This window comes from Ciona intestinalis, unplaced genomic scaffold, assembly GCF_000224145.3.
Source record: "Ciona intestinalis unplaced genomic scaffold, KH HT000197.1, whole genome shotgun sequence".
In the NCBI taxonomy this organism is placed as follows: domain Eukaryota; kingdom Metazoa; phylum Chordata; class Ascidiacea; order Phlebobranchia; family Cionidae; genus Ciona; species Ciona intestinalis.
Window position 1 is genome coordinate 4,338 of NW_004190518.1, and position 11,753 is coordinate 16,090.

The 11,753-nt window shown below is 39.8% G+C and overlaps 1 protein-coding gene across 1 annotated transcript in view; it reads right to left on the reverse strand.

Moving 5' to 3' along the window:
- LOC113475305 (neurogenic locus notch homolog protein 1-like) overlaps positions 1 to 10,144 on the reverse strand; it is a 12,265-nt gene extending 2,121 nt beyond the window's left edge. The window contains exons 1-8 of the mRNA XM_026839355.1: positions 9,600 to 10,144; positions 9,483 to 9,541; positions 8,961 to 9,159; positions 8,474 to 8,608; positions 7,874 to 8,008; positions 1,912 to 7,675; positions 979 to 1,147; positions 134 to 268 (exon numbers count right to left, since the gene is read on the reverse strand). Of these exons, the coding sequence (XP_026695156.1) occupies positions 134 to 268; positions 979 to 1,147; positions 1,912 to 7,675; positions 7,874 to 8,008; positions 8,474 to 8,608; positions 8,961 to 9,135 (6,513 nt within the window). The 5' untranslated portion in view covers positions 9,136 to 9,159; positions 9,483 to 9,541; positions 9,600 to 10,144. The remainder of the gene's footprint in view (positions 1 to 133; positions 269 to 978; positions 1,148 to 1,911; positions 7,676 to 7,873; positions 8,009 to 8,473; positions 8,609 to 8,960; positions 9,160 to 9,482; positions 9,542 to 9,599) is intronic.
- Positions 10,145 to 11,753: the final 1,609 nt, after the last annotated feature.

Sequence of the window (11,753 nt, forward strand, 5' to 3'; positions counted from 1 at the left end):
ATAGCNAGCATCAGGCTTTGAACTAGGTACCCTCTATTTACAAATAAAGAAAAAAAAACTACTGTGTTCAGCAATAACATCTTAATACCAGTAAAATTCTATAGTATTCCAGATATATTAAAACATATATTACCTCCTCACAAACTGTTTCATTTATTGGATCACAATTGTATTTGTCTCTTGTTACAACGTGTGGACAGTCAGGTGAGGTCTGTGAACATTCTTGTACCAGACATGAATCAAATGAAGCCACCCAACTTGACCCAACCTTTTAAATTGTTTAGTTGTTTAATATATATACAGTGGGGGTGGGGGAAGGTGGGACACATTTTTATACTATTTTTTCGCCAAACTTGGCAGTAAACAAAACAAAACATTCAAAGAATTTTAAAACCGCATCTCCACAGCTTTTACGGACCGTTGTTAATTGTTTATAACCTGATCAGGATATTCGAACATTAAATGCGTCCCGTCTTCTCCACCTTACCATATAACTTAAAGAGTAAAACTAATAAATATAATTTGAACAGACATCAGAAATGTCAGTATGAAGAAAATAAATTTCTGCCAGAGCTGTTTTAGATGTATATCATGCCTGACAGCAATACTTTACGAACTTAACCCCCAGTTTCAGATATTTTATCGTTTGAAATAGTGTTAACTAACAAATTGTAAGTGTTTTTAAGTTTTTTATACTTATACACAACTTATACACAGTTTTATTTTCTACTTTCTATACTACTACCTTTAAATCGTGGTCAGTAAAAGTGTGCTATTAATGTAATATAATATTGAAAATTGTTTTATTTTTATGTCTTATGTGTATTAACTATGTGCATAGTATAAAAAAATTATTTAATTAGAACTTCATTTTCTACTTTGTATAGTACTACCTTTAAATTATAACCTATGAAAGTGTGCTATTAAAGGAGTGTTCGTATACAAAAAACTTATTCCCAAAAAATAAATTTCAATTACCGGGTATGTGATGTTATCAACTGCGCATGCGACACACACACACTCATATACAGGACAACATTCTTCCTCAGGATTTGTTCTAGTTCGTTCAAAGCCCACTTCACATGTTAAGTTAACATAAGGACATATTCCCAACAGTTCACTTTCTGATTTGCATTGGCATCTCAACCTTTAAGAACAAGATTGTTACTTTGAGTATTTAGACAGTTTAATGAATGAATGAATGTATGTAAGTTACTTTATCCTCGCGTAGCCAGAACTGACAGTCGTTATAACACTGGTTTAACACCTCGTGCCAGCTTACGAGTTACCATGTATGTTACTTTGTGAGTGACCATTATTTTTAGAATTTTTACATTTTTTTATGTATGGAATTTAATACAGTTACCAAAGCCTGGGTTGTAGAATAGGATTAATTTCATTTGGTTGGACTATCTAAGACAGTGGCTCATAACACTTTTTACTGTAACTGTGTTTTAATCACTAAAGTTGTATAAATTGTAGTCTAGAGAATTGATTTGCTAATGTTGGGTAAAGTTATACATAATACTTCGGTTGGGTTGAGAAGCATCATGTTAAAGACATTATAATTAAAATACAAACAGTAAACGTCAAATCAGAAAGCACTTTTAACTTTGTTGCAAATGAAATTATACTTAAAAAAAACAGATTGTAAAGTTGGGCAATCCCTAATGTTTCATATTACTTTTGTTTACACTAGGAATTCTTGTACTGTTTTTAGAACTGGTTTGCAGTGAAACTTTTGCATATTAAGCAAAATTTATAAAAATGCGACAGGATGGAATAAACTACCTGCTTAAAGGCTTAAAGTACTGTTCTTTAACCGTCATAATTTTTGTAAAACAATACTTGGAAAAAATAATAGTCTTACATTAAATCTAATAATATTAAAATAATGCAAAAATTACTTACTCTGGGCAACAAACAAGTGGGTCTTGGTGGGGAATGGAAAGAGTGTCTTCATAATCATTACACGTAGAGGCAGGACAACATGTTGAATTGCAACCTATTTTGTATTCAGGGCAACACTCATGATTTGAATTTTCTTCAAGGGTTTTAACAACTATTTCTTGGCATTGGGTTAAAGCATTGGCGTCTGGTGCATCATATGCTCTACATTCTTTGCATAAGCAGTTGTATTCTGGACAGCAAGGATTGTATCCATTCACCTCAATTCTAGTCTTGCCGATCCCGCATGTTCTATTGTATTCAGGGCACTGGGTTATGATGTCTTCATTGCAGATTATTGTAACCAACGGACAGCAAGGCTGGAACGGGTTTTCTGCTAGAGTTAAGTTCCTTACTGTTTCATACCATGCCAGTCCTCTGTGTGGAACAGGGCCAGGGTATCCATCACCACAGTCAGCACACTCACAGCTGTAATTTTGGCAGCAAACTTCTGGGTTATGTATAACTTTAGGTACATGGTAATAACTGCATACTGGAGGTGCTGGGCAAGTCTGGTAGACAGATTTAAACGAATAGGAGCAGCTGCCGTTGTTATACATAAACTGAGAGCATACAAAAGTTGCACATGGGTTATGGTTAGGTACCACTGAATGGATTGGGTAGACCTCATTATTGAATACACAATAAGGGGTAATATAGTTGACTATAAAGCAACCATCTGGGCCACGCTGCTGTGTGCATTCGTATGTTCTACAACTGTTGTATTTATCTGACCACGTTTCGTAAAGTTGATAAACAGAACTGTTGTGGTGGCAAACATTACAGACACATTCTTCTTTCCTGCAACAGTCAAGGTCATGTGTGCAGTTATATTCTGAATCAATAAATTCGTCGGAAATAACTTTAACAAAGTCAGAACCACAGTCAAGATTTGGGCAACCACCAGGTTGGCAGACAAATTCGTCCACAGGGCAACAGTAGTCTTCACGATTTGTTGTGACAACTTTCTCCAAAGCGCAAGTTGTATGGTTCGGCTGAACAGGGCACGGGATTCTATCACAAGTGTAAGACAGGCAGTTGGAGTCACAATCCCCAACAGGGCTTGTAGGTTCCCCTGTTGTGACTTGGAAACAGTTACCGCAATTTGGAGGAAAAGGGCAGAGACTAGGATCACTGGTACAAGTGCTGTTGAGAATGCAACCGCAAGCATCCCTTGCAGTTACTGTTGCTTTACAACCTATTTTTGCAGTACAGTTAAGTGTTGGGTTCACTGGGCATTCATAAGCATCTGGACAGCGGCAATATTTAACAGGGCAGACAGTCGTTGTGTTACTAAGTATCTGAGGTGCCTCGCATACAAGGTTTTCATTCTCATCAGGCGGGCATTCGCATTCATAATTGTGGCAGCAACCGTCAGGGTTTAGGGAAGTCATAACAAGCTGCTTTGGTGCTTCACATGATGGTTTTGAAGCACACAAACTTTGGTTGCATGCGCAGAAATACAACCCACAACACCCATAGTTTTCTAGTTCTCTATGAACAACAAATGGGCTTTCGCATGTTAAGTTGTATTGGTCACATATTGGGTTTTCAACTTTGCAAACCTTTTGATAAGTAGGACAGCATATGTCATCATCCACACAGCCTAGTTCTTCTCCTTCAGTTAAGCTTTGAATAACTTCTTCTTTTGTTTGATAACCAGGTGGGCATGGTTTGCATTGGCATTCATACAGAGGACAGCAGTTGCCATAAGCAGGATCTGTCTGGTTAGTTGGTACAGCTATTTTATCATCCGAACATATTGGTGGAGTACAGCAACTTGCATTTTTACACAAAACTTCTTTGTCAGGACAGCACAAATAATTGGGATTTCTTGATGGTGGTACTTCTACTATTTCTTCACAGACAGACAGATCTTCAATGGAAATTTGAGGCTGTTGAGAACAGTTCATGCAAACACATTGGAACTGGTCACAACACTCATGTGTGCTTTCTATTTCCTTTTTATATTGGCCTCCAGTGCATGTAAGATTGGCATCGGGGCAAAGATGCAGTTTTTCACTATCGCAGACGATCTTAACCAAAGGACAACAAGCTTGGTTCCTGTTCTCTTCTAAGGTCATGTTTATGGCCTTTTCATACCATGCTAGTGGTCTTGCAGGGCCAGATCCTGGGTAGTATAATCCACAGTCAATGCAATCGCAGGTGTATGTAGGACAGCAATTGCTTGGACTGTATGTACCATTGGGAGCATAAAATTCTGGGCATGTAGGTGCTGGTTGGCAAGTGACAGACTGGGAAACAAATGTGTTTATACAAGTGTCTGCTGTTCGCTGTTGCTTACATGTTAGCGTAAAACATGACGATATGTCATTGAGAATTGTGCCAATGGGGTAGTCAATGTTGTTGTAAACACATTTAGGGGTTGGTGTTGTCACTGTAAAACAACCATCTGGTCCACGAAGGCCACTGCAGAAGTACACAGAGCATGGGTCACCAGGATTTTTCCAGGAAGTGTACAAACCATGTTGCACGCCATCCTGAAAGCAAACAGTACATAGGCATCTGTGGGTTGGACAACAATTGCTGTTTGATGTGCAACCATACTCAGGTGTTGTGTCATAGTATCCAAACTTTGCAAGTTTTAGGTAACCAGGCTGACATGTGAAATTAGGACAAGCTCCAGGTTTACAACCAATTGAATATGATGGGCAGCAGTTACTGTATGTGGTGCTGACGACTTCAAGAGAACATACTTCTGGTTTTTCAACTGGTGGACACGATTTTGGTTCACATGTGTAGTTCTTACATGTTGAGTGACAACCCCCAATGCTTGGTATTAAAGCTGACTCCTTTGGCTCAAAACAGGAACCACAAGTGGGTGGGGATGGACATAAAGTAGGATCTTCTTGGCAAGTTGCATTGGTCACACATTGACAACTATCTCTAGAAACTGCCGCAGCCCTACACCCTGGTTTTGATGTGCAGTTTTCAACAAAAGGGTTCACTGGACACTCCAAAGAGTCTGGGCACCTGCAGTACTTGGAAGGACAAGGGCCTGTGGAGTTAAACAGCTGTTCAGGCAGTGTACACACTAAATGTGTAGTTGTATCTGGCGGGCATGTGCATTCATAAGTCTGGCAGCAACCAACAGTAACATTGGTAGGGACGCTTATCATTCCTGATTGACAGGTTCCTTTTTCTGGACATTGATCTGCATCACACACACAGTGATAAGTTGGACAGCATCCTACGTCGGACAGATTTCGCTCAGCTTTAAATCCAGGTTCACAGGTGATATTGTATTGAGCACATACTTCTGATGTTTCAACGTCTTTTATGCAAGCAACTTTATACTTTGGACAACACTCTGTGCTGTTCAAGCTGTTCACAACAGTTTCTCCAACTTCTAAGTTTGCAACAAGGTCTTCATAGGAAAAATAATCAGGGCCACAGCATGTAAGGTTGTCACTGCACACAAGTTTAGTTTCATTGCAACATTGGTAAAGAGGGTTTTCTTCTGCATTTTTAACCACTTCAATCTGACAAGGACTTGGAGTTAAAGGTGCTTGAGTCGGGCAAGTCTGGCAAACACACTCATACTCAGGGCAACATTCTTCTAGGCTGTTGGTTCTTGATGGTGTTTGACCAAGTGGGCATGTCATGTTCCATTGCTCACACATACCTGATAATAAGTTTGATTCTACACACCTTTTTGCAGCCATTGGACAACAGATTTGATTTGGGTTTTCGTCTAAGGTCATATTTACCATCATCTCATACTCCATCATTGGCGCCGTTGTTGTAGAATCATAACCGGACCCGCATTCTTTACAAACACATTTCTGTTCAGGACAGCAAACTCCCTCGGTGTAAGTGAGGTTTAATTCCTCATAACCAGAACAAGAAAGTTCACTAGCACATCCTACTGTGACCTCTGATAAAATGGTGAAGCATAGGTTACCAAAGACCTGCTTCTTACATGCTTTCATCATACAAGGATCACTCGTCATTGGGTACTGCGCTCCAACCCCAAGTAAAACGGTCTCACCGGATGAGGTTTGGTACTGACAGTATGGTGGGGTTCGTTTTATAGCGTAGCAACCATCATAGGTTCTATTGAAAGTGCATGAAAGCTTATCACAGGTTGATGAGTCATCCCATGTTTGACCTGGACTGTAAGTATTGCCATTGTGGAAGCATGCATCACATACGCAATGGTAAGCAGGACAGCAATTGACATCAGTATCGTTTTTCTCTCTCTTAAATCCCTGAGGGCAGTTGACATCGTATGCGCTGCAGTAATCTGAAGTTGCTGCGTTTGGATCGCATATAGTTTTGTATGGTCTGCAGCACTCTTGTTCAGGACCATCTGGGATAACAATTTCAACGGTAGAAGCTAGTGCCTCAAGCTGTTGCTTGGATTGGTAATGTGAACCACAATCTGGGCATTGGCATTCTACTTTTGGACAGCAGAAATAATCAAGATTTGAAGCTGGTGCCGTTACATTCACAAGATTCTTTGAGCCATTGCAGGAATTTTGTATCATCTTGTATTCTGTACAGTGAGACAGGACCTGGTCAACTGGGTAGCAGACACATTTTGCAAGGCATCCACTTTCATCATAGACTGGGGTTGGGTATTGTCCAGGTAGAGTGCATAATTTATCTGGAGTGGGTTGATACTGTGGTAGGTTGTATTCTGCTGGTGTTTGGCTTGCATCACACTCGCAGGTCTGTGTAGGGCAACATCCTTGTTCTGTTGAGTTTGCCGCATCTGTTGCAACCTTGTACTGAGGACATGTTATGTTGTGGCAAGTTACATTATAACATGAACAAGTATAGGTCGGACAGCAAGCATCATTGTGTGCCTTTGAGGGATTGTAAATAGGAAGTGTTGTATTTAAATACATTCCATCGCAAGTTGGTCCTTCAGGGCAGATTGTTGGGTTACATACGCAATCATATTCTGGGCAGCACTCTGAAGTAGGGTTGGTACGATTTCTGATATAATTATCCGGGCAAGTGAAGTCTTCCCATTGCGGACACTCTGCACTGAGAATAGTTTCGTTATGGCACACACAAGAGGTCATAGGGCAACAACTGTCAATATCGCCAGCAAGATATTCCGATATCCTTTTGTGGTATTTTGGACACAGTAAGGTAGGAGGAGTGTAACTTGGACAAGGTTGAGGAATGCACTGAGATACGGTGCAGTCAGCATCACAAGGGAGACTTCCAGGCACAACTCTTGTAGTGTTCAGCACTTGGCATTTGGTGCAAACAGGATCATCAGGACACAGCTGTGGGTCTGGCACACATTCAAAATCGATCGGACAATTGCAATTTTCCGCTGAGGTACGATTTACAAAAACACGACAGCCAGGACTGCTGGTACAGTTAGCACCAATGTCTGGACATTCACATTCGCAGTATGGCGTCTTGCATTCTGTGTTGGAGTACTTGATAACTTCATAAACACTGCTGCAGTTTAGTAGAGTCGCATTTGGGCAAACACATTCAAAAGTCGGACAGCATTCTCCAGGGTTTTTGAAATAGCGTGGTAGTTTATGTGGCATACACGATGTTGTGGTTACTGGGGGGCAGTAATTCTTTTGATATGTTGCCTCCAACCTTTTGCATTCTTGTATTTGTGTTGAGTTGAAACTGGGGCATATGTAACGGCCACAACCATCCACAGAATTTACAGAATCTCCTTCCAGCATTACTTCCAATGTGATTGGATGGTAACATGTGCGATTACAAACTGAAAACCAATTAGGATATCAAGAAATTAAAATTACAAAAACACATAAACAAACATTAAATTACAAAAACACAAATGTTTAAAATATTTAAATAATTAAGAATATGCTGTAGGCAAAATGTAGATGATTCAATTTAAAGTAAACTGTTAAAATTATATTTATGCTGTACTAATCTTATCAAGGAGACTTCAGCTTACCGCATTCAAATTCTGGGCAGCAGGAATTGCTTACAGAACTCATTCCAAGATAGTTGGGGTGTTTCATAGGATTTGTGCATTCATAGTCATACCATTGGGAACAAATGCTCTCCAACTGAGTACTGTTTTTGCAAACTGTAACATAAAAGTTCAAGTCAGTAAAATTATGAAATTGTAGCATTTGAATGTATGCTCCACACTACACTCTACCAATTAAGGTCGCATTAAGGTCGTTCTGCAATGTAACAACTGCATGCTTTTTTTCTTTTTGTTTTTTTTTTTGTGTTTCACATTTACGTATTCGTCACCATTACAAATTATACTCGCTCAATGAACGCTACAATATGTTATTACTAAGTTTCAACTGCGGTATTTAGTAGGCTTTTTAAATGAATATATATATATATATATATATATATGTATACAACATTTTGTAGTTAACCCAGATCTTTGGAAAAAGGAGTTTTCTGTAAAACACTAAGTGTAAGTAATAGTTTATAAGTGACGTTGGTAAGACTAATAGACAGCAAGAAACCTCTTTTATTTAGTAAAATTACATTTACATACAGAAAACTCCACGAATATAAAAAGGCTACTTACCACAATCATAATCTGGGCAGCAGTCATAGGTGTTTGGGAAGAAACCAACATAATTTGGCTCTTCATACACACTACAAGTAAAGTTGCCAGACCATTCAGGGCACATGGAATCCAGCAAACTTTGTGGCTGACAAACTGAATTAAAGCAAACAGTAATCAATGTTTGTTTAAGTTATCAAAAGAAATCATCTGTAAATAAGTATTTGTTTAAACCAGTAAACTTTAAACAAGTTTAAAGGTTTAGGAGTTTAGATCATAACTACCACAAAGAACATACAGTAGACGCAATTTAATTAAAAAAAGATACATTATAGTTAAGGATAGAGTTATTTAAGTGAAAAAAATAAAAATAGTTACACACAAAGTTACGTATTAGGGGATTGAAAAACTGCACAATGGGTAAGAAACAATCCCCTGCATTGTTTTAATGCTGTTATTATGTGAGAAAAAATAAGTGTATTCACAATTTTTTATTAGTTCGACATACCGCATTCAAGTTCTTCACAGCAGGTATTTGGATCAGAGCTTGGAGATTGGTAAGAGACGGGAACTGCTTTTTTGTACTTTGGACAAGAAATAGCAAGCGGGCAGGTGGAGTTATCACTCGTTTTAATGTGCGGACATTCATTTTCCAAGAATGTACATTCCAGTTGATTGCACATACTGTCGAACCATAGAAGACCAACCTACAAAACACAAAAGTTCTAAAGTACTTCGATGAGAAAGCTGAGATTAAACAAAAAAATTGCCACCCAATATTAAATCAACCAACTAAAAAACGACCTTTAAAGAATTACTTTAAAAATCTAAAAAAAAACCTAGTATTCTAAAAAATGCTTATGATCTAATCAAAAAATATTAAAATCTGAAAAACTACAAGGTAGTTTTAAAGAATTGTTGAGAAATTAAAATGTTAAGTTTTCCCAAACTTTTGCAAACAACCATAAGTGGTTTAAGACCAATAACTGAATAAAACTAAACAAAAAATTAAAAATAAACCACAACTTACCGATCGTGTAATATTATTGCGATCTATACAATATGAAGGACACACCCCTGGTGGAGCTTCTGCAATGGAAGCCAGTAAAATACACATAAATCAAATACTAATAATCGCACAAAATACCTGTAACAAGCGTAGTATGTGGGGGTAGAGTGGTGGATATAAAAAGTGGGGTTGTAGTTGAAACACCAGTTAAAGTAACTTGTCCAGTACCAGTACTCGAAACAGAAAATGTAGTAAGACCAAACCCTGCTGTAGTTGTTGAACCAAATGTAGGAACAGCAATGGAAACTGTGGTCTGAGTTTCACTAACACCTAGGGAAGTAGTCTGACCAGGTCCAGTTGTTGCTGGTGCAAAGGTAGTCTGACCAGGTCCAGTTGTTGCTGGTGCAAAGGTAGTCTGACCAGGTCCAGTTGTTGTTGGTGCAAAGGTAGTCTGACCAGGTACAGTTGTTGTTTGTGCAAAGGTAGTCTGACCAGGTCCAGTTGTTGTTGGTGCAAAGGTAGTCTGACTAGGTCCAGTTGTTATTGGTGCAAAGGTAGTCTGACTAGGTCCAGTTGTTGTTGGTGCAAAGGTAGTCTGACTAGGTCCAGTTGTTGTTGGTGCAAAGGTAGTCTGACTAGGTCCAGTTGTTGTTGGTACCAAAGTAGTTTGACTAGGTCCAGTTGTTGTTGGTGCAAAGGTAGTCTGACTAGGTCCAGTTGTTGTTGGTACCAAAGTAGTCTGACTAGGTCCAGTTGTTGTTGGTGCAAAGGTAGTCTGACTAGGTCCAGTTGTTGTTGGTACCAAAGTAGTCTGACCAGGTACAGTTGTTGTTGGTGCCAAAGTAGTCTGACTAGGTCCAGTTGTTGTTGGTACCAAGGTAGTCTGACCAGGTCCAGTTGTTGTTGGTGCAAAGGTAGTCTGACTAGGTCCAGTTGTTGTTGGTGCAAAGGTAGTCTGACCAGGTCCAGTTGTTGTTGGTGCAAAGGTAGTCTGACTAGGTCCAGTTGTTGTTGGTACCAAAGTAGTCTGACTAGGTCCAGTTGTTGTTGGTGCAAAGGTAGTCTGACTAGGTCCAGTTGTTGGAGCCAAAGTAGTCTGACTAGGTCCAGTTGTTGTTGGTGCCAAAGTAGTCTGACTAGGTCTAGTTGTTGGAGCCAAAGTAGTCTGACCAGGTCCAGTTGTTGTTGGTACCAAGGTAGTCTGACCAGGTGGAGTTTTGTAGGTACTGTTGGTGCCGAAAGTAGATGGCCAGGTCCAGTTGTTGTTGCTGAAAAAGTAGTCTGACCAGGTCCAGTTGTTGTTGGTATCAAAGTAGTCTGACTAGGTCCAGTTGTTGTTGGTACCAATGTAGTCTGACCAGGTCCAGTTGTTGTTGGTGCAAAAGTAGTCTGACTAGGTCCAGTTGTTGTTGGTACCAAAGTAGTCTGACTAGGTCCAGTTGTTGTTGGTGCAAAGGTAGTCTGACTAGGTCCAGTTGTTGTTGGTGCAAAAGTAGTCTGACTAGGTCCAGTGGTTGTTGGTACCAAGGTAGTCTGACTAGGTCCAGTTGTTGTTGGTACCAAGGTAGTCTGACTAGGTCCAGTTGTTGTTGGTGCAAAAGTAGTCTGACTAGGTCCAGTTGTTGTTGGTACCAAAGTAGTCTGACTAGGTCCAGTTGTTGTTGGTGCAAAGGTAGTCTGACTAGGTCCAGTTGTTGTTGGTGCAAAGGTAGTCTGACTAGGTCCAGTTGTTGTTGGTGCAAAAGTAGTCTGACTAGGTCCAGTTGTTGTTGGTACCAAAGTAGTCTGACTAGGTCTAGTTGTTGTTGGTGCAAAAGTAGTCTGACTAGGTCCAGTTGTTGTTGGTGCAAAAGTAGTCTGACTAGGTCCAGTTGTTGTTGGTGCAAAGGTAGTCTGACTAGGTCCAGTTGTTGTTGGTGCAAAAGTAGTCTGACTAGGTCCAGTTGTTGTTGGTGCCAAAGTAGTCTGACTAGGTCCAGTTGTTGTTGGTGCAAAAGTAGTCTGACTAGGTCCAGTTGTTGTTGGTGCAAAAGTAGTCTGACTAGGTCCAGTTGTTGTTGGTGCCAAGGTAGTCTGACTAGGTCCAGTTGTTGTTGGTGCAAAGGTAGTCTGACTAGGTCCAGTTGTTGTTGGTGCCAAGGTAGTCTGACTAGGTCCAGTTGTTGTTGGTGCCAAGGTAGTCTGACTAGGTCCAGTTGTTGTTGGTGCCAAGGTAGTCTGACTAGGTCCAGTTGTTGTTGGTGCCAAGGTAGTCTGACTAGGTCCAGTTGTTGTTGGTGCCAAAGTAGTCTG